The 24,138-nt window shown below is 38.5% G+C and overlaps 1 protein-coding gene across 2 annotated transcripts in view; it reads right to left on the bottom strand.

Annotated features, from left to right (window-relative positions):
• GRIN2A (glutamate ionotropic receptor NMDA type subunit 2A) overlaps positions 1–24,138 on the bottom strand; it is a 362,545-nt gene that overhangs the window by 96,128 nt on the left and 242,279 nt on the right. For both annotated transcript variants that reach the window (XM_037134583.2, XM_037134584.2), the window contains exon 3: positions 10,935–11,049. In XM_037134583.2, coding sequence (XP_036990478.2) covers positions 10,935–11,049 — 115 coding nt within the window. The remainder of the gene's footprint in view (positions 1–10,934; positions 11,050–24,138) is intronic.

The raw sequence follows: 24,138 nt of genomic DNA, 5'->3' as shown, positions 1-24,138 counted from the left end.
ATTTGCTAGAGATTTACTATATTTTTCCCTTTGTGACCTAACATGTTGTGTGCTGTGTGGGTAATAAAAATAGTCATTATGTATGACTCTGGATGATAATCTCACTCTTTTGTAATGGCTTAACTTTCCCTGTCTATGGCTCACATGATTTGAGAAACTTAGTGATCATTATGTAAGGAAACAAATTAAATTTCACACAGACTCTGCTAAGAAAGTAGCATTACCAAACCCATTTTACAAAAGGGCACTTAACTTTGAATGTGGATTAGGGAGAAGAAAAGGAAATAAACAGGAAGAGAAGAAGAAGAGAGGGAGGGAAGAGAGATGAGCAATGTCATTTATAGGAATGGCAACTTTCTTCTGGAAATGCTCAATTCAAAAATGCCTAAGCACAGACCTGTGCCTGAAATTAAAAAAAAAAAAAATCTGACTCCTCTCTGTCACAAATCTCTCAGCAAACTATCCAGTGAACGCCATCTGCTTTCAATTCTGTTTTTGAAATTTCTCTCAGATCCTGCTGCTGCTGTTCTTGTTCACACCTACACTCCCTTTAACCTGAGCAACTTAAATAGCCCCTTAGAAATTTTCCCAAAGATTCACACCAATTGCCATTTTATTTCTAAAGAAGCAGTCTAGTTTGAGGGGCTCATATATCTTGGCTTTGCAACTTCCTAGCTCTGTGACCCTGAGCAAGTTGTTGAATTCCCCAGGCCTCATTGCCTACATCTGTAAAACAGAGGAATAGTAGTATCCTTAATACAGTGTTCATGTGAGGATTAGATGGGCTTATTTATTTGAATGCTTAGCACCCTGCATGGTATATCATCAATACCAAAGAAATGTTAGCTATTGCTATTATTATTATTTTTTAATTAGTTTATTGTTGTTCAATTATAGTTGTCTGCATTTTCTCCCAATCACTCCCCACCACCCCAGCCAAACCCACCTCTCTCCTTTGCTTCTACCCTCCCCCTTGTTTTTTGTCCATGTGTCCTTTACAGTAGTTCCTGAAAACCCTGAAATTAAGAATAATCTAACAATAGCCAGAGGGGAGGGGAGAGGGGACAGTCAAGAGAAGGTTTTTCAAAAACTATTATTATTTTTATGTTGTTCTCTCATCTCAACCTTTTTCTACAGTGCCCGAAAAATTATTGAATAAAGTGCTGTAGTCTGTAATTCCAATTCCAGCATGGTCCTTCATGCCCATAATTTCCCTTAGAACAATCTATCTATATTCATTTTATATTGTCATATAACAGGTCACCTCAAATTAAGTTACTTGAAACAACACCTCTTTGTGATCTCATGTTCAGCAGGGCTCAGCTGGGCTCTCTGCTCAGGGTCTCACAATGCCAAAATCAAGGTGTCAGCCAGGCTGGGCTCATAGCTAGAAAGTCTGAGAACTGACTTCCAAACTCATTCAAGTTGTTGGCTGAGTTCAGTTCCTTGAGGCTGTAGGACTGAAGTCCTCATTTCCTTGCTAGCTGTTGGCCAGGGACTAAACACAGCTCCTGTGGCTATCCACATTCCTTGCCATGTGACCCTCTCAATCCTCAAATCCTTCTCATTCTCAAATTTCTCTGACTTCCCTTTCTGCTATTAGTTGCAAAAATCCCTCTACTTTTAAAAGAATCATGTTAGGCCCACCCTGATAATCTTCCTTTTGATGAATGTGAAGTCAACCAAAAACCTCCTTTTGCTATCTAACATAATTACTGAATGCATACCTCAACAGACTCACAACCCACTCACACCCTGAGGGGAGAAGATTACAGAAGGGTGAGGGTCATTCCAAATACACAAGCTGTGTTTCAAACACACTAAATCATTCCTCAGATGGGCCTTGGACACTCTTGCCTCTGGACTTTGGCCTTCGATGTTCTTCCTGCATGAAATGGTCTTCCTACACACGTTCAGAAGTCCATATCATGCTTCTTCTCTGAGACCTTGTTCAAATGAGAAGCCCTCTGTACAGATGCCCTTGATCCTTCTCCCTACATTTAATATATCTCTTCCCTAAATGCCAGACAGTTTTATTAGAACATCTTTTGTGGCACATTTCACACTATCTTATAGTTATGAGTATTTCCTACTGCCCTATTAGACTCTGAGTATATTAAAGGCTGGTCCAAGTCTTACCATCATCTTGTACAATGAATTGCATATAGTAGGTACTTGGAAAATTTTGTTTAATGGAATAAATGTATGGATAAATAAGAGTCATATGTCCATAATTCAACAAACTCTATTTGTTGGGGACAGATTTAACTTTTAAAATCATTTAATAATTCAATACTTATTCAGGACTCACCACATGACAGGCCTTAAACTACATCCATAAACAGCCTTTTATTTAGCACTGTTACTGTCTCATTCAAGGTGTGACAAGACTCCAATTTCCTCATTTGCTTTTCTCCTATATCATTTCTCTTAAGAATTGCTACTAAGTAGTGCATTGCACAGGAAAAAGGCATAAAGACGAAAAAGAAAGAACACTTCATAACTAGAATGACCTAAATGAAACCATTCTGTCAGGGTTACAAGGAATAAATCTATGCCCTAAAGCAGTAGCTCTACATCTTTAATTGACATGAGAATTGCTAGGGGAGCTTATGAAAGAGCAGAGTCAGAAATGATTACTCTCTAGATCTAAGGTTGGGCTAAGGCCTTTATATCTTTTCCATGGACCCTGATCCAGGAAGCCCAATGGACTGCACTGATAGAAAGACCACACTAAATGATGTTTCCAATTTGGGGATGTTCATAAAAGATGTTTCTATTCATTCTCAGATCCATTCTACAAATATTGAGTCTCAGCAGTTGAGCACCAGAGATATAATGGTAAAGAAAAAAGTGAAAACCTGGAGGCAAACAAACAGTATTCTATCCCTCATAGCCAGACTTCATGACTTCATCAATAGGTTACCATTCTTTTTTTTTTAAGCAGAGTGAGCACATAGCAGAAGCTATAATATGTTTGTATCCACATGGAGAATATGTCCAAGAATGTCCAACCTTCGACCTGTAGGCTGCATGGGGCCCAGGATTGGCTATGAATGTGGCCTAACAAAAAATAAAAAATTTACTTAAAATTTTTTTTGCTCATCAGTTTTAGTGTTTGTATATTTAATGTGTAGCCCAAGACACCTCTTCTTCTTCCACTGTGGCCCAGAGAAGCCAAAAGTTTGGACATGCTAATGCATTTTCTTTTCAGCAACCCACACAAATGTTCTACCAATTATCACTTACTGGTCTCAATTATAATTTTCCTCCATTTTTCTTTTACATAATCACTGGAATGTATGTGTGGAAGCCAAGTACAATGTTTGCATAAATACATCAATCCTTTAGCAGGATGAATATTTTTCCAGATGACTGAAATTACATACCAATGAACCCACACACTTGAAATCCCCGGCACATTCTCATGTATTCTGGAGCCTCACTTTGGTTATTCTGGGTTAAATGTGATAGGAGAGTCATGGAGGGGTAGTTAAAATACAATGACATAGAAGGGAGGTAGTTGAACATTCTATAATGAGAAATCACATCAGGTAATAATTGCATCCATGCACATGCCATTGATGGTGAAAGCCTAGCTAGATCTGATAATGCACTGATATGCCAGAGTCAGACCTATACACACCAGAGACCAAACATAGCTTTCTCTAAGATACCCTTTATCATATTTCTTACAGGAATGCTTTAAACTGCCATCTACTTCATAATGCATAAGACACTAGGGACATGGTACAATTTCTTCTCTAATGAGACGAGTTCAAAGATGGAACTGCTCTGTCCACTAAAAAAGACAGGGCCTATGGGATGTGATAAATACTCATACCCCAAGTTCCAATTAGTTGGGTTTGGGTAAAATCTGCTGTACCTAGTGAGAAGAAGGAGGTGGATTTCATTCTGAGGGTAGATGGAACTACCTTAATTTCTCCTTTAAATTATACTTTTTCTACTACAAGGATGATGTAGCAATTAGGAATGTAGCCTTTGGGGTCAGGTAGACCTCTTTTCACATCTGTTTCTATCACATACTAGCTGAGGGATCTGAAGATGATCATTAGCCTCTTTAGACCTGAGTTGCCATTTATGAAGCAGGGATAAGAATACTGACTTTGGATGAATTGTTGAAATGATTTCATGGAATTATGGATGTGAAATTCTCAGCATAGTTCTTGGTATAGTGTAGCTCTTAATAAGTGGTGAGTGAAGTCATCATTACCAGAAGATTGTACAGAGGACCTTCCATGCACCAGAAATAAAGCCTGGTAATAGAGCTCAAGAAACATAAAAGCAACAGACCTATTGCTGATGGGCCTCTAGTCTAAGTGAAGATGAATACGCAAGCAAACAATTATAATGCAAACTGTTTACGCTCTTGGGAGTTAGTACACAAGTCTGTAGAAATGAAATGGAAAGGACTGAACCCACTTTGGATTATTCAAATGTAGAACCAATGGAAAGGGTTGTCCTTGGTAGGAGGGAAAAATATTCAAAGGGATAGGAACATCAGGACATGCCATGCATGAGCAGCTGACAACTGAATATGAGGGCCTGGGGGATATTGAGAGGACAAAAATAAAGATTTCTGTGCTGGGACACAGGAAAATAGCCATGTTTGTTAGAGGAAAGTAATGACTTTGACTTTGGACAAGATGAAGTTAGAGGTTGGTGGACTATTCACATGGGCATGTTGTGCAGGCAAGTCTGGAGGTCAGGAGATCTGGGCTGGAGAGAGGGATCACAGTGTGAAGGGCAACTGAGACAAATGGCCCCAATGAGAATGCAGAGTGATGAGAATGAAGAGGAAGCAGACACATCAGAGCAAAAGGAATGGGACACTTTGTTCAGGAAGACGTAATTATGGGTCTACCTTATGTCTTCTGGGGCATCTTTATCATCTTTAATTAGCACTTCTCCAGAAAACAAGGTTATTTTTCTTTAATATTTATAGTTTTTTTCTATTTTATGCTTGGAGTCAAAACTTCTAAACTGCTTTTAAAAATATATCTTGCTCTGGCTAGTGTGGCTCAGTTGGTTGGAGCATTGTCCCATACACCAAGATTGGAGGTTCAATTCCCAATCAGGGCACACTCCTAGGTTGCAGGCTCAATCCTCAGTCAGGGCCCATATGGGAGGCAACCAATGTATGTTTCTCTCTCACACTGGTATTTCTCCCTCCCTCTCTTTAAAATCAGTAAAAGTATTTAAACATTTTTAAGTATATTTCCTTAAATCTAAATATGTATTCCTTTTAAACTGAGTCTGTCTGTATGTATATATATAGATATATAGAGTAGATACACATATATATTTTTTATTTTAAAGCTAGTATAAGCCTAAAATGGTAAATAGAATTATTCCCAAATCATTTTTTTCAGGTAGTTAATAAAAAATGGATTTGGATTGAAGAAATCCAATCTATCACTCAAGGAACAATGCCAATGTCCCTGCCCTCATTCAGATTTCCCCAACTTACCACGTCACGTTCACCCCTCTTTCCCCAGAAGTGGCTCAATTATGGGATACTTGAGGAGAGGAATTGTTTCCTACTCATCCTGCAGCATCCCTGGTGCCTGCTGGAATGTTGGCCATAGAGCTGGCAAACAAGGATATTGGTTGCACAGACCTGGAATGACAATTGGCTGGCATCCTGGTATTGTTTTCAAGCATCTCTTGGAAGTGCTGGACCCACCAAACACCAAGGCAGAGCAAAATCATTGAAGAAAAGGAGAGACAACAGGCAGAGAAGCCCCAGTTTGCAAGAGAAATCCTGCTCAAAACTGAGTTCTCTGTCTGCTGAACACAGGCAGGCACTGTGCAGAGCATTGCAATAACCCACATCAGCTGCACATAAAGGCCTAGCAGAAAACAAATCCCTTCTATGGGCTTGTCACAGTTAGCAAGACACCCTCATTACATACTGCTGCTTATAGTGACGCCACCGGGTGACCTCAGAGATAAAAAGAAATTGCCTCTGAATCCCAGAATAACAGATCTCCCCTTCTGCAGACCTTCCCGTCTGCTGACCTGCTGTACCAATGTGTGCCACTCAGGGCGCAGATTTAAGGAAAACATGACTGCTATTTACCTGCTCCACTGGCTTCCTCTTTCTTCAGGACAGAAGCACTGAGAGTTATTTCTGAAACACTGAATCTCCTGAGTGCCAAGAGAATAGACCAGCTACAGGAAGCATTTGTACAATCTAAGCTCAACTCAGCAGCAATTCCCCAAGCTGCCTATTTGAGAAATTGCTATATTGTAATAGGAATTTGAAGGAGGGAACACAAAATATTAAAAGGGCATTTTCTGTATCTGGTAATGGAGGATATCAATGGCAGCCTTCTCTTACGAAATGTTATCACTTGCCTTGCAATGGGCTCCCTGTAAAGAGGTTCCTGGGCAAGTAAAATAGGTCCAAAGGCAACAGACAAAATTTATAGGTATGAGCCAAGCCAGACCCAGGACTGGTATATCCATCCAGAGAGAATGATTTTATAGCTCCAAAAGTGGTCCTAGACTGTGTCACTTCAAAAGGTTGAAAAATAACCCCAAACTCAACAACATAGGCAGAAAAGCTCAAGTTCTCTACCTTCTATTAAGGATAAGAAAAAGATAACATGTATTTTGGCTTTGCATATGTAAGATGAAAGAAAAATCAGAACCTGAAAGATGGGTAAAAAAAATGGAGGATACAGGAAAGAATTACAGGCAAAAAAAAAATACTCAAAGTCCCATATGCATAAAGGAACCCACTGTATGGTGGTATGGTGAGCCACAGGATATATAAGAGGGAAGAGAGGAGGTAACAAGAAACAGTTAACTAGAATTCAGTGCTTCTCTCAAGCATCACAAAAGTATACAGAATTCCACTCCACCTCCCTCCATACACACACAAACCTAACTTACAGGAGTGCAGAAATTATTTTTGTCTTTCTTCCTCACTAATAGATTCCAAACCACAAGAATAGTTCCCTACACATAAAGAGCACTGAATAAATATTTGTTGAATGGATGAGTGAACAAAGTTATCATTCAGTCTTTGGGTGTATCACCTAAAGGAAATTAAGAGTAGATGTTCACTGAACGATGGCTAGTATAGTTAGTATTCATTACTGGGAGTTAAACACGAAACTCAGTAAACATTGTTAGTTAATTGTACTGGGTATCTCAATTTGAAGGGTTTCAATTTTTTTAATTAAGGTAAAATTACATGCAATAAAATAAACATATCTTGTGTGTTAGGTTGATGCATTTGGACAAATGTTTAAGATAAGGAACACTGCCATAAATCTAGACAGTTGCCTGTGTCCTTTTGCTGTCAATGGCCCACCTCCACAAAAGCAGCCATTATTTTGATATCTAACCCCACAGACTAGTGTTGCCTCTCCTTGAACTTCACATAGAAACCATACAGTATAATCTTCTCTGTCTGGATTCTTTTATTCAACATGATGGTTTTAAAATTCACCCACATTGTTGCGGGCATTACTAGTTCATTCCTTATTAATGAGGAGCATTCTATTTTATGAATATACTATAACTTATTTATCCATTTCCTTATTGATGGACATCTGCATTCTTTTTGATGTTTTGCTATTATGAATAAAGTTGCAATGAGTATTCTTATACAAATATTAATTTGGGATATATGTTTATATTTCTTTCCAATAAATACCTTAGAGTGAAATTGTTGGATCATAAGGTTTATGTACATTTAACTTTATAAGAAACTCCAAAACACTTGCCCATTGTGGCTGTAAGTTTACATTCCCAATAGAAATATGTAAGATTTTCAGTAATTCCACATCCTTACCAACACTTGTCCTTCTTTTCATTGTATCCATTTAGTGTGTGTAAAGTTGTTTCTCACTGATGACAATGCTGTTAAAGGATGTTTTCATGCTTAAGTCAATTTCTCAATTTTAGTTGCCTTTTTTCTTTTCATTATTGACTTATAGTTGTTCTTTATGTATTCTGAATGAGTCCTTAGTTAGATATATTTTTTAAATAATTTTCCCTGTTTGTGGCTTACTTTTTCCATTTTCTAGAAATCTCTATACACAGGCAAAAGTTTCAAATTTTGATGGAGTCTAGTTTATCACTTTTACTGTGTGCTTAATGTCCTTTTTATTCTGCTTTTTCAGATCACAAAAATATCCTTCCATAATTTCTTCTATAGACTTTATAGTTTTATCTTTTACATTTATTTTAAGTTATTTTGTATATAGTGTGAGGTCAAGGTTTATTTTCCTCTTTATAGATATCCTGTTGATCTAATACTATTTGTTAAAAAGACTTTCCTCCCCCCCCATTGTCATAATTATTCATCAAAATAATTTGAATGTATATTTGTGGATCTATTTTCATTATATTATCATACAATATGCTGGTTCATAGGGTTGGTTTTCACAGATAACCTTCATCAGATTGAAAAATCTACCTTCTTTTTCATGAATAGATATTGAACTTTGTCAAATGTTTTTTCTGCATCTATTGGGATGACCATATATATATATGTTTCTGCTTCACCAATCTTGCATTCCTAGGATAAACCCCACTTATCCACAGTGTATTATCTTTTTCTAATATATTGCTGATTTATGATTACTGGAATTGTAATCCAGTACAATCATAATGTACTGTTGGAATGTGTTGAAAACCTCTGTGTAGATTGGTGTTATTCTTTTTTTAAATGTCTGGTAGAATTCACAATGAAGCCATCTAGACCAGAGGTTTTTCTTGTTTAAATGGAAAGGTTTTTAGTTATAAATTAAATTTCTTACTTAGAGCTGTTTAGATTGTCTATTTCTTTTTGCATCAGTTTGGGAATATTGTGGGATTTCAAGTAATTTTCCCATTTTATCTACATTGTCAAATTTGATGGCATAAATTTTTCATAATTTAAAAAATAATTTTAATGTCTGTAGGATCTGTAATGTCTGTGGTGATATCCCCTCTTGCACTATGAGTTTTGGTCATTAGTATTTGTATGTTTTTTGTATGATCATTTTTGCTAGGAATTATTAATTCTTTTTTTAATTAAAATTTTATTTATTAATTTTAGAGAAGAGAGTAAAGAACAGAGACCTTCATTGATTGATTCTTGTATATGCCCTAACTGGGGATCAAACCTGCAACCTTGGCATATTAGGACAATGCTCTAAGCAACTGAGCTACCCAGCCAGGGCTAGACCTAGTTTCTTTTAAAAATGTGAAGAGTATTTAATTGTGTGATCAAAAAACATGTGGATAAGCTGGGCTTAAATTCTTCTATGTCCCTTAAGAGTCGTATCATTTTTTAAAAATTATTTTATTGTTTAAGTCCAGTTGTCAGCATTTACCCCCCACCACTCTAATCTTTTCAAAGAATCAGCTTTTGGCTTTGTCAATCTCCTCTCTATATTGCGTTCTATTTTGTTGATTTTTATTTTTATCTGTATTATTTCCTCCCTTCTACTTCATTCAGGTTTACTTTGTTCTTCTTTTTTCACTTCTTAATATAAATCACTGACTTTACATTTTTCTTGTTTTTTTTAATTATAAGCATTTAAAGCTATGAATTTTTCTCTTAGCACATCAACTTTTTCTGGATGTCATGTTTTTATTGTCATTCCATTCCAAATTCTTTATAATGTCTTTCTGAATTCTTCTTTGACCCATCAGTTATTTAGAAGTATGTTACCTAACTTCTAAACATCTGTTGACTTTCCAGAAATATTTTTGTTGTTAATTTATATTTTAATGCTATGTGGTAGAAGAATGCATTCTGCATTATTTCAGTCTTTTAAAATATATTCCAACTTGTTGTATACTCCAGAGTTAGTCTAGTTGGTGAATTTTCCAAGTACACTAGGAGGAATGTGTGTTTTCTCACTGTTGGATGGAGCACAAAAGTCTTCCACCACTTCATCGTTCCTGTCTGGGAATCTGTCATATGAACCCCCCCCCCCCCCCCCCCCCGCTTAAGTCAGTGCTCTGCACAGTTTTTTCTTTTGACCCTAGTTAATTACATATGGTACCCACACTGCATCCAGTATCTTCCCAGCCCTCTGCAGTCTCTCAGGTATCCATGTAATATGCACAGTAAAGATAAATCTCAAGCTGCTGAAGCAGTTTGGAGGCCATGCATTGCTTGTCAAGAAAAGACAAGATAACAATACAGGCTTCCTTTTTGATGTCTTTTATTTCACCCTTTTATGTGATATTGTGGTGACTAATTTGAGAGTTCAATTACGGGGGAAGAGAGAGTGCTACTGGGACAGCTATTGTCATTGTATGCCTGCCATCATCTATAAATCCCTGTGAGGTCTCCCCTCTCTGTCTCAGGATATGGCTTATGTGGTAGTGAGGTAATTTTTTTCTGCAAAGACATTTTTTATAGTTAATATGTATGTACTAGAAAATGTGCTTTATAAGAAATATAACCTCCATCTCCAACCTATGTTTTATAGAAGTGGCACACTTAAATTTTGGAAATTAGTTGATTTAAAGCAATGAGTAAGTAAATGAAAATACAGGGCTTTGTCCATATGGTTAAATGTGTAAACATGGTACCCAATTATGAGGTTTAGGCAAAATGGTACGATAACTGCTATATTGTCAACATCTGCTACTGCAATTATGTAAACAAAACTCCACTGTTTTGAAATTATCCTAAGTCCTTCAAGGACCCTTTCTCCTGAGATTTGAGAACCCAGCACAGAGAGCAGCACATGATTACTACGGTGTACCTGGGAAAAGCATCCCAATCACACCTGACAATATTTGTCTGCCTTGTTCCAAGAAGGCTCTGCCCCTGGGCATGGAATGGGATCTGGAGAAATTCAATGGGAAATGACCTGGGAAAAGAAGTAATTCGAGTCCTTTGTTGCCCAGGCTTTCGTCCCTCCCCTGCATTCAGCACACAGCAAGACACTCACCTTTTCCCATTCTCTGTCCTTGTTCAGCACAATCACCACCAGCCTGGGGTGCACCTGATAGCCTTCCTCAGTGAAGGATAAGTCTTTGCCATTCCATGTCACATTGACCATAAATCTGGAAAGAGGAAGAAAGAAAGGCAGTTTTTAGGGAAGAATCAAAGAGGAGTCAAACAAATGAGTGGATGCCACTGCCAATGTAACGCTGAAAAACTGTAGATGTACAATGCCATCATTCATCTCAAGCATCCTTTACCTGGGGAAGAATTAGCATACATGCAGGTCCTGCTAGCTGACTGGGTACTCTTTTTCATGAGCCTGTACTCATTCTCAGACTCTTCAATCCTGTACAGGCTTTAGTAATTGACTACACTTATCACATGGGATAGAGCCTTTCTGTCCTGTCAGACCGTTACAGCCTTGTTCAAATGACCTTCTTACAGGAGGATCTGGACACATGTTCTATTATGTTTTTACAAGCTTCCCTAAAGGAAACACATAAACTCATAAACTACATGATATGCAACTTTAAAGAAATTATTTCCCATCCATTCACTACTCATTCATCTCATATTTATTAAACATTTTCTACATGCCAGGACTCATGCCTTATTTATCTCAGCTGGAGATAAATAAGGAAACAGATGTAATCCCTCTCCTCAAGAAGCTTATAGTATAAGGAAGAGTATAGGCATTAGCTGGTTAATTGTAGATCTAGGACAAGTGCTGCAATATGAGGTGGGTGTGCTAGGCAAAAGTGAAACAATGGTCATCAGGCAAGACCTCTGTAAGGAAGTGCAGCATGCCCCGCAGGATGAGTCAGCTTTAACTAGGTAGCAAGAGACATAAACATGCTCCAGGCAAAGCCCTGTGGTAGTACATGTGAGGGACTGAGTGCCTCAGTGAGGGTGAAGCAGAGAGACACAGGGAAATGTAAGATGTGGTGGGACTGACATGGTAAATAGGAGCCAACAATGCAAAATCTTTCAGGCCACGTTAAGGAGTTCCATCTTGTTTTAAAGTAATGGAAGACAATGAAGGTTTTAATTAGGGAGATGATATAATCAGACTTTTCTTGTATAACGTGGCTTGAAGGCTGCATAGAGAATAGGTTTATGGAAAACCAGAGTGGATACAGGGGGCTTTGTTACTATGTTCTTATTATCCACATGAGAGGTGGCATTAGCTTTGGTCCTGTTGTGGCCTTGAAGGAAGAGACATAAGAATAGGAGCAACAGCAACAAATAGGACCAAGTGAAGAAATGTTTAGCAGGTAATTAGTGATGAATTAAATGTGAGGGCAAGAAAGACAGGTATCAAGGACAATGCCTCAGTATCTGCCTTATATAAAATATCTCTGCAGTCAGCTCTTGGCATAGGCATTTTCAATGCAGGTGACATCTCTCTGTTTTACAGAACTCTTAGCTTTACCACTCCTCAAAGTCACCTTGCCTGTAGTCAGGTTAGACTCAGATGGGAGGCAAGGCAGGGTTCACCTCTCAGGATTTGGGTAGGGAATCCCTAGGGGTCCATATCTCTTAGCAGCTTGAGAAGAATATGATGTTGTTAAAGACCTCCAAGAAAATGTACCACCTAGCAGAGACTTAATAAATAAAGTATGTTGGATTGAAGATTCAAAGACTTCCCATAAAGACATGGTATCTCAAAGGCATAGCATTTTCTTCCTTTATATTCCTTTGACACTAAAATCAGCTGAAAAAGTAAAATATTAAAGAGGAATATTAGACTGCAGAAAAATTCCAAAAAGAGGAATTGGCCCAACTGGTCACATAGTTGTGCCTGGGCTGCCATACTGCAGAAAAATTGACTGTGTTGTGTGTGGGGAAAATTAGTTAATCAGTTCTCTGACAATGAGGTGAAGAAACTGGGCTAAAATCAAAGAAAACTATTGTCTATTCATTCAATGCACTATTTGGGTCATTAAAAACCATGCTTTTAAAGAAAAGTTAATGGCATGGAGAAAAGACACAGTATTTAATGTTAAACAAGCCAAAAAGAAAATAAAGATAAGGCTTGTCTATGCGTGGAAGGATTACAGGCACTGCTTTTCTTTTGTGTCTTTGTAGTCTCCAAATTTTATGCAAATACTTTTTATTTTAAACAAAAATACTGTTTTTAACACAAAACACTGCTATTCCAAAAGAAGCAAAGAGTGATTACTATTCTATTTGGTGCATTTGAGGTATCTCAGATCATTTTCTAGTAAGATAACTTATTGATTCCACAACTATTTACTGAATGTCTATTATGTATCAGGACTAATTGTGAGTCCTATGGATACAGAAATAAAAACCACAGTGCCTCCCTGCTCTCTTACCCTCATTCTTACAACTCTGTGGCATAGACACATAAATAATGATAATACTAGAATGCCCCTTGTGTACTGATGGACTATGAGAACATAGAGGAAGGGCCTCTAACTCAGCCGAAGGGATTTAGGGAGAGATTCCTGGGGATTTTTTTTTAATCCTCATCCAAGGACATGCTTATTGATTTTAGAGAGAGGGAAAGAGAGGGGCAGAGAGAGGGAAAGAAACAACGATGCTCAAGAGAGACATCAGTTGGTTGCTTCTTGTACGCACCCCAACCGAGGATCTAACCCACAGCCTAGGCATGGGCCCTAACCAGAATTGAACAGGGACCTCCAGTTTACAGGATAAGGTTTTAACCAACTAAGCCACACTGACGAGGGTGGATTCCTGGGGAATCTTGAAGAAGGAGGGGATTGAGGAGAGGCAGAAGAAAAGGATTCTAAGCAGGGGAATAACCTTAAGTAAGGAAGACTCAGCACAGGGGGGTGACACATGCTGGAGGAAGTAAGAAACAGCTTAGCAAGTCTGGCAGGAAGTGGGGTTTGTCTGGAGAGAATCCATGAAGCCAGATCATAACGGACCTTAAATGATACCCTAAAGAATTTGGATTTTGTTCAGAAGGCTATGAGTATGCATGAAAAGTTTTAAGTAGAGGTAGGATGCATTCAGATTTGTTGCCAATAGAAGCAGAAGTAAAAAAAAAGTTTCTCAGCATTTGAAGACAACTTCAACATTTTTTATGGTGAAGAAACATTCATTATCTAGACAATTAGAATTGGGGTTGTTTGCTTTTTTGTCTATTCTTTGATGATTCCTGGCTGGCATTTGACAAACTGAGTGGATGCAGTCCAGGCAGGCACATTTGAGAAGTGTTCCACTTCATATACCCTTATTGAGACCCTTGACAAGACAACTTGCATGGACTAGGAGTATAGACAAGTACTAAATTTTGGTCAAGTTCCTCATTATCAATAAGCTTTCAAAGTAGCTGTTTATATTTTTCAAGTTGATTTTTTGAGTTTTTCCCATGGTTATTTTTAGCTCTATCACATTATCTGGCACACTGTCAGGGCCAAGTTAACATTCGGTGGTAGAGTGTGTTTATAGATCATCACCAGAAGTGCTATCCATACACCCATACATCCCTCAATACATTCATCCATGTAGTAGACATGTTTGAATACCTAATATATGTCACACCTCATGCCAAGAACAGTGCTAGGAAAATAATACAAAAATAAGCAAACATAGACATGCAACAAATAACTGCAATAAAGAACAATGATGTAAAAATTATACACATATGAACTAAATAGGTTGGTGAAGAGCATAAGGAATAGACCAGCCAATTCTATTGTGGAGGTAGGGCTGAAATCAGAAAACAGAGTGGAAGATGTTTGGGTTATGTTGGGGAAGAAGAGTAAAGGTTGGCCAGGTGAATAGCAAGGGGAAGGAAAGGAGATGCGCTGCACACAGGAAACTGCAAAGTCAAAGGCCTAGAACCATGAAACTCAATGGAACTCTGTTCGTGGAATTTCAACATAAAGACTGAAGACAAAGACCACTAGTGTCCTTTACCTGGGATAGCAGAAAATCCGTTATCAAGTCACTTTGTAGCTGTAGCCCACTCATACTTGGGCCTACAACTACGAGTTTTGATTATTCAACACTTTGGGATAAATAGAGTTCAGGTTGGATCTACCTATGACCCTAAATGTGGGTGAAACTGAAAAACTTTGTCGACAATCAAGAGCTTTGGAAATATTCAATATGTTATCTGTTTGGAAAAGGCAGACCAGAGAATAGATGTTTTGGGTTTGACTGAGACACCAGCCTCAGGGAGGGTCATGTTGTAGAAACCAAAGGTCACAGTCACCGGTTTTTTAAAAAGATTTTATTTATTTATTTTTAGAGTTAAAAAGAAAGGAAGGGAGGAAGTCACAGAGGGAGATAAACATCAGTGTGTGGTTGTCTCTCACGTGGCCCCGACTGGGGACCTGGTCTGCAACCCAGGCATGTGCCCTGACTGGGAATTGAACTGGCAACCCCTTGGTTCGCAGCCTGCACTCAACCCACTGAGCTACACCAGTCAGAGCCACAGTCACCATTTTAATCAAGGAGCTAGCGTGTATTGTTGAATATCTAGGTCCCTTTTTGCTTTGCCAGTTGAATCTACTTAAATCCCCATCTTCTTTAACCCCCATCTCTATTTCTTCCACTCACTCCTTTTCTCCCATTTTGTAGTTCAATAAGAAGGAATTAGTAGAGTGATTATTAGATATAATCCCTCTTCTTCAGATTTTATGGAAACAACTATATGGAAATTCTCATGCTCCAGATTTCTGTGTTCCTTTGAGATGCAACATTCTAGACCAATAAGTCCATATACTCAAGTGTTAATATTCCCTTCTTTTTCTTTCTTTTGTTTTTATGAAAGGTCTTTTGTCCATTGGGAAGAAAAAAAAACTTTAACACAACTTTTTGCTAAATGGTAATTTCATTCTGAATTTGGCAGGGAGCAAGTACCTATTACCTTCAATTCCCCCATCCAATTTCTAGGAGGGACAATCCATATTTTAGGCTTTCTTCCCATTTAAACTTGTTCCAGGGCAAAATTCTTTACCTAGGGAAATATCATTACACACCCCATTGCTTAGTCCCCATTAACACCTGCTGGGCACTTGTATTAAATGCTAAAGTTTTATCAGTGTTTTGTTTACCTCTTGAAAATTGATTATAAACATTTAGTGACCAGATAAAGTAAGAGAAATTCACGCTCTGCTAAATTTCAAGTTACATTTTCAATATTTTAATCAGGAGCAATAAATACATGAAAGCACACTGGCGAAATGCAGAAGGCGGGTACTCCACTGGTTTGCAGGGGGTTCGTTTCTGGGTCCTCGTCATCCACTGATGGTGAAGTGTCAAGCACTTGATTTTATTGTTAGTGATATGCACAACACTAAACCAAAACATATATAAATGCACAAGGTATGGCAAAAGTAGGTTTACAGTTGTTCATATACAAAAGAATACAATAGTAATAATAAAAGAATCAAGTCTGTGTTTTTGCACACTCACAGCTGCAAACCTGCTTTTGTCTCACCCTGTATATAACTTGCATACAAGTTTTCTCTAGTATCTAGTCTTAGAAGGTATGAGGCTAAAGTCCAAGTGAAAATAACATCACTTGCTTGCAATTTGTGCTTTATAATGTTGTGTATGGGGATAAGAAATAACATTGTAAAACAGGTAGATCCTTTTTTCCTATAGAATTGTGACTGCAAAAATTTGGGCCAGAAACATCATGTTCTCTAGACCTCTACTATCTAAATCAGTAGCCATCAGCTGCAGGTGGCTGTTGATTCATCTTCATGGGGATGTGCTACAAAGGCATGATATACACTGGATTTAGAAGACTTGGTATTAAAAATAGCGTAAAAGAGCTCATGAATAATTTTATATTGATTTCATGTTGAAATAGACTAGACATATTGGATGCAATAAAATATATTTTATTAAGATTAATTTTTGCTTGTTAATGTGCTGACAGAAAATTTCACAGGACTTGTGGTTCACATATATCTATTGGACAGCTGTTTGAGACTTCTTTGGTGTTTTTTAAACAACAGTGTGCATCATGAAGGCAGTCGCTGCTCTGCCCTGTTTGGTGTTACAGAGAGTCTGGCACATAGCTGGTGCGGAACAAATATATGCAGAATGGAAGAAAAAACAAACTGCTACTTTCTGTCTTGTGGACAACAGAACCGAGAACAAAACCTGGTTCCACCATTCCCCAGATGTGTCCTTTTGGACAGCATATTTAAAATTCTTGCCCTGGCTGGTGTGGCTCAGTGGATTAGGTGCCAGCCTATGAACCAAAGGGTCACTGGTCCCAGTCACAGTAGACGCCTGGGTTGTGGGCCAGGTAGAGGGCATGCGACAGGCAACCACACATTGATGTTTCCTTCCCTCTCTTTCTCCTTCCTTCCCCCTCTCTCAAAAATAAATAAATAAATAAATTACAAAATAAAAGTAAAAAATGCAAATAAAATTCTCCCAGCTTCCATTCTCTTCTTCATAAAAATAGATCAGGTTAAACCCTATGTACTGGCCATGACAGTGTCACATGCTTTAACCTAACAGGGACCTAACTCCCAGGTTTGGCAGTGGTATTAGTGATAGTGCATACAGAGTACCCAGCACAATGGCTAATATACAGCTACTGTCTCATAAATAATGGTTAACATTTATGTAAATTTTTGATGCAATTTTTTTACTATGTTCCCATCCTCTCATATTTTTGAACATTCCACCCCAAATGCAAGCTGGTCTTTTAAAATCCATTCCATTCAATATACTCATTTCCAGGGTCTCTGTGTCCTTTTGTCAAAAGCCAACCACATACGGGCTGCCTCAGCTCCTTTAATTTGACTTAAAATGTCTCATCCCTCTAGATTTCTATTTTATCTCTTTTTCCTGACAGTGCTAAGTCTCTTTTAACTTCCCAAATCTGATTATTTGAAATGTTCTCTAGACATATTTATTATTCACCATTTCCCTTCAGACTTTAATTCTCTTACTGTTTCATAAATGCCACCATAACCCATTTAGTGTTTCTCTATTTGAGGTTAATTTTCCATCTGCTTTGCTATTTCCCACATTCCCTGGGGCCTTTTCCCAAATCATGCGGTCCCTTAAACACTTCTTTGAACTGCTTTGGGTGTCACTATTTTTCGTTTGTCATTTAATTTACATGTTTTTATTTTTCAAAACTGAGTCACTGTTTCCTTAACCTCTTTTAAGTTTGCAAGACACTCTCATTTTTTTTAATGGTTTTGCTCTTCCCAGTTTTCCCTTGTAGGTTTGAAATCCTTTCAACTTTGCTGTCTCTCTTAGCACCCTCTCTCCTCCATTCTCTTTATGGGCATGAGCCCTCTGCTTTCTTTAGAGCAAAATCATGGAGCTGTCACCCATGTTCAGTTCCTAACTTCTGCACCATCCCTTCCCCTAAACACTCCCTTGCATGTTTCTTTTCAGCAAGTTTCTGAATTAATGCACTTTCCTTCTTGCCCATGGCTCAATGTCTTCTACTCCTTGGTAGTTTCCCATTTCCTCTGAACAGAGGAAATACCTCTGAAGGTATGACCACAGAGCTGAGACCAAAATGTCAGGACAGAATTATAATAACTCCAACACACAGACCTGCATATTCTAGCCCAGCATCACCCAAAACAGACTCAGAAACTACATAATAAAGAAAAAAACTGGGTTTAAGAGAAGAGGGGAGTATTTATTCTTTCAATTCAAATTTTACTGTGGCCAAATTAAAAAAAATAATGTGCACTGACTGGTGTGGTTCAATGGGTCCCACAAAACAAAAGGTTGCCAGTTTCATTCCAGGTCAGGGCACATGACTGTGTTGGGGGCCAGGACCCCTATTAGGGGTGTGTGAGAAGCAAATGGTTGATGTTTCTCTTCCTCCCTACTCCTTCCCTTTCCCTCTCTCTAAAATAATAAATAAAGTCTTAAAATAATAATAATAATAATAATAATAATGTTAATTGTCCTGGCTGAGCAATACTGATTTTTTTAAAAAATTAGAACAGTAGATGGTAAGCTCCATGAAGGCAGAGACGTTTGTTTTGATTGCTGCAATTGTAAAACACAAAGAATGAGCAGAGAGGCCTCCAGGAAATTGCTCATTCAATGCTTCTTTCCTGTGCAACAACTTCAGACAGGAAATTTTGCAAGACAGCTTTCATTTTGGAATCTGAGAGCTTGGGTTAGAATACAGTTCTGTGACTTTCAATCCCAGGAAGGTAAGTATCCTAAGTTCTCAGAGCATCCATTTCTTCTTCTGTAAAAGTAAGGTATGGAATATGGCCAGCAGAGTGTTTGGCACATAATAAATGATGATTGCAGTTGCCATGGTTTTACATACTTATCTTTTCTCCTAAAATTTGAGATTAAAGGCTTTCCTTTAGATGCTGGAGGATCATTTTGGCTGCTAATTCCAGTCCCCCAAGGGAGACAATGCACCCCCAAGGTCCCTACCCCAAGAAAACAGGAGAAGAGAATCTGACTGCTCAGAGCCTGCAGTCCCCCCAGACCAGGCTGTGGTACAAGGGTGAGGACTCGATGCCACCTTGCTCTTCACTTCTCCTGGGCTTCTCATCAAATAGAGATTTGGTGAGCACACCTGAACCAAAGGTGATTTTTTCTGGAGACATGTTCTACATGCCGTCTATTGTAATAACAACTTATAGTAAGTTAGGGCAAAGCTGACTCTGTAAGTATGACCACTCCCCCTCCCAAACACTCCCTCATCAGATAGCATACCTGAGCCAATTGGCCAAAGGTTTACACTGGGAGAAGGACACATAAAGTAGGAACTTAGATGCATGTCTTAATTCTACATATCAAGAGTTATCAGAAGCCCAAGTGTCCATTAATAAAGTAGTTCTCAGAATCTCACCCTGCTCTTGTTCCTTACATGTGTGGTTCTTTCAGGAACCTGGCTGGGGATCTGGGAAACTCTTGAAGTTCTGGATAGTGTTTTGTAACAATATCAGTAGCACCAGTTATATCACCATTAACCTCCAATGACTCTGCCTCATCTGACCATTTGGAACTGGCTTGCACTGAGGTCAGTGGAACCACCCTTGTAATGAGCATCTCTTCCAAGAGAGACATAAAAATTAGGTAACTTGACAAGCATTTTCTATGAGGTCACTTGATCATCTGTGTCTACGCTTCCAAATTATTTGGAATCACAAACAGGCAGTTGTGCTTGGATGTTGCCCTCCCCAGCTCCACCTCACCCCCAAATGTGTAGAATGTGATGACATGACTAAATTCAAGGTGTAATTTTATTGAAGAATTTATGGATATCTCCATGCTAAAATATATCTCCCATGAGAAAATATAACTCCCATGAGAACAGGGTAATTACCTATTTTGGTCTCAGTTGTATTCAACATTTCAGAACTTGAAAAATGCCTGGCAACAAGGAAACGATCAATATACATTTACCAAGGGAATAAAAAGTCTCTGTTCTTTGTCATATTTTCTTGCCCCCTGCCAAGGAGCGCTACTTTATCCATCTGTCCAGTAGGCATCCACCTGTGCTCCCTGGAACACTGGGTATCTGACGAGGTAAATGAAACAGAGGAGAGGTTGGGGATGAGGCCCTGGGCTCCTAGGAGTTCCACCTCTGCTTGAATATCAACTATATTATACTTCTTTTATTATTTGAGGAAATTCTACTACTTATATCAGTCAATTAAACAAGCAAGTCAGAAAACAATTAAGAGACTTGTCTCCCCATGCTTATGTACAGGAAGAATCCTGGTCTTCAAATTAGGAGACCTATGATCTTGTCCCACCTCCCTGTATATGTGAATAATAACAACTTCTTAAAGAAAGAGACTAAAATGTATTCAGCACCTAATATGTGTTAAATATTGTACCAGATACTTTCCATATGTTCCTGAACTTTCACCCTAAGAACTCAGTATGGATTTTCCTATTTAACAGAGAAAGAAAAAAGGCTCAGAGGATTTTATGATGGCGCAAAAGGCTACATAGGATGTCAGACACTTGTGATTGTCCATCAATATCTTCTTTCCTCTTGTGCCTTCACAATAGAAACCCCCATTTTTAGCAGGCACATAGCCGTCTATAATAAACTTCACATTGTCCAGCCTTCCTTGTAGCTAGGTATGATCATGTGATTATGCTCTGCCCAATAGAAGAGAGAAGATATGATTAGTATAACTTACAGGAAGTATCTTATAGGGAGGGAATGAGCCCTTCTCTGCTCCTCCCTCCTTCTTGCTGGCTGCGATGCAGTAGGTGTGATAGCTGGAGCACTAACAGCCACCTTCACACTCTGGGAAAGAAGCAACTGGCTGAGTGGCAGAGCCACAGGGCAGAAGCAGCCTAGGTCCCTGACACCATGAAACACCACACAAGCACTAAACCAACTTTGAACTTCCTTTACAGGAAAGAAAATTAGATGCCTATCTTGTTTAAGCCACTTTTATGTTTTAGGTCATGTGTTCCTCTAAAACGAAATTAATCCTAGCTGGATTAAGTGGTCGAATGACTATATGAATTAAAATGGATTCCAAAGACTTCGAATGAAGCAGTACCTGCTACCATTTAGCCTTCTCTGCACCTCAGTTAACCTTCCCTGGACAATATGGGCATGGCATCACATATCTTTCATTTCTTTCCAGCTCTGCAATATTTGATTTTATCTCCTGATTTTCCTCCCAGTACATACTCCTATATTCTGTCCTACCTCTGTCTTAGTACGTGCTATTCCTCTGACCCAGAATGCCTTTCCTTCTCATTATGTTCAATCTAAACCCAATACTTTTTTTTGCAAGTCTAATTTCAAGCTCCATTTCTGCCATGTGGCCTTTCCTAATATTTGCCTTTTCTTAGTTCTTTTTAATCCATACTTCATGTTACAGCTCTTAGCAATATGTTGGCCCTACTGTTCTCTAAAGATTTCACATCCACCCATTTGGTCTCACCAGAAGCAAAGATTAGATCTTGGTTTTAGTCATTTATGTTGATCTAACACCATGCTGTCATGCAGAGCCTGCTCAACATTTATTGACTCTATATGAAAACCAGGACATTACTCTTTGCTGCAGGACTATCTTTTTCTCACTTGACACCAAACACAGGACTGAGTGGTGATGATAAGCCAAGCCACGTCTTAGTCTACACTATTTTCTGTAGCTAAAATTCCTTTTCATCCCTTACATGACGTTTATTGCCTGCCCTTCATGATTATCTCAAAGTCTTACCCTATTCTGCCAAATCAGATATGTCCTCTCCCAGTTCTCAATTCCTATATCTTATATGGTATTCTCCTCTCTTAAAATAAACTCTGATTATTTATGCATAATCTGATTCACTTGGAGAAATTTTTAAAAGACACCTTTTTTTGAAGACCCTTGTGATGGCTAAGAGATACCTGGATAGCTGGTAAAACATTATTTCTGGGTGTGTCAGTGAAGGTGTCTCCAGAAGAGATTAGTATTTGAATTGGTAGAGTGAGTAAGAAAGATAACCCTGATCAGTCTGGGTGAACATCATCCAATCTGTTGAGGGTCTGAATAGAACAAAAAGGCAGAGGAAACACAGATTTGTTCCCTCTGCTTGAGCTCAGGTGTCCATTTGCTCTTGCCCTTGACATCACTGCTCCTGCTTCTCTGGTCTTTGGATTTGGACTGGAACTTACACCACTGGCCCCCTGGTTTTGAGGCCTTCTGGTTAGGACTGGAACTATACCACCAGCTTCTCCAGGCCTCTGACTTGCAGATGGCAGATTGTGGGACTTCTCAGCCTCTATAATCATGTAAGCCAGTACTTCATAAGAAATCTCTTTATAAATATTTATTATATATAATTCATTATATATATTTATATTTTAATATAAATATAATTTACATCTATGTATATCATTTATATTTTGATATATTATTTATATTTATGTGTATTATTTATCTGTGAATATAAATAATAAATCTATTATATAATGTTATATGTAATAAAGAGATTCATTATTACATATATATCTTATTTGCTCTGTTTCTGTGCAGGACCCTGACAAATACAAGCAGCTACTACCATTGGCCAGAGCTGTGAAAATAAGACACAAACCTGTGGTGAATATGATGCAAAAGGACACTCCTGGACTTAGGTTATTCATCTGGACAACTTTATCACTTCTACTAGATAATAAGTTCCTTTAGGACAAGAGCTCCTAACCCAGCACCGTGAACTCTATTGTCAGGTAGAAAGAAGAGCTGAATTAAGGACAGACAAGTGGAAGTTGAGTTTTAAATGGGCCATTGTTGGCACTATACCCTTAAGCAAATCACCCAAGTTCTCTGAGATTCAGTTCAATGATGCATCAGTGGGTGGGTAACACTGCTGTCTTAGTCTGCTCTGGCTGCTATAATAAACTACCACAGACTGGGTGGCTTAAACAGGGAGACTTTATCTCTCATAGTTCTAGAGGCTGGAAGCCCCTGCCAATTTGACTTCTGGTGAGAGATCACTTCCTGGTTTACAGAGGCTGTCTCATTGCTGTGTCCTCACGTGGTACAAAGAGGCAGATCTGGTGTCTCTTCCTCTTCTTATAGGGCATTAATCCCATCGTAAGGGCTCTGCCCTCATGACTTCCTGTAGCCCTAATTACCTTCCAAAGGCCCCACCTCCAAATAACATCACACCGGGGATTAGAGTTTCAACATATGAATTTGGTGGGGATGGGGAGACACACAGTCAGTGCATTGCAATCACATTGCTTAACGGCTGTAGTGCTAAAAGTTAGAAGAGGGCCTATAACAAATACATTTCTTGACTGAGATCCACAAGTAGTGTAAACAACTTCCTAGTGTTCCTGGAACCGAGGGGTTTCCTGGAGCATGAAACATTAGTGCTAAAACCAGGGCCATAAATTATATAAGCCATAGATTATGAGTTTGGTCCATTAAACAACACTTGAAAAGCACACCTACAAAGTGGCTTCAAATCCATTTCTTAGCAAATACATCAATGCAAACAAATCTATCCATGCAAACAAATATTATTTGAGTACCTATTCTATACCACCGATATGCAGGACGTAAGATAGTAAGTAAGAAAGAAAAAGACTTGTAGTCCTTCCCCCAATGTCATTTAGAGTTGAGTTAGGAACAAACAATTATTATCAGGAAGTAATTACAATAAACAGAAATATATTTGTAACCAAAGCCCCTGATGCTATAGCAACATCAGCAGGGAGACCTAACCTATCAGAATACTGATTAGTCTTCCATTATTCCATTTCTACCTGCTTTTCTTTT

The sequence above is a fragment of the Artibeus jamaicensis genome, unplaced genomic scaffold (genome assembly GCF_021234435.1).
Source record: "Artibeus jamaicensis isolate MK-2021 breed Jamaican fruit bat unplaced genomic scaffold, CSHL_Jam_final contig_729, whole genome shotgun sequence".
NCBI classification, from domain to species: domain Eukaryota; kingdom Metazoa; phylum Chordata; class Mammalia; order Chiroptera; family Phyllostomidae; genus Artibeus; species Artibeus jamaicensis.
The sequence above is the reverse complement of the archived record's forward strand: the minus strand, read 5'-3'. Positions and strand labels throughout refer to the sequence as shown.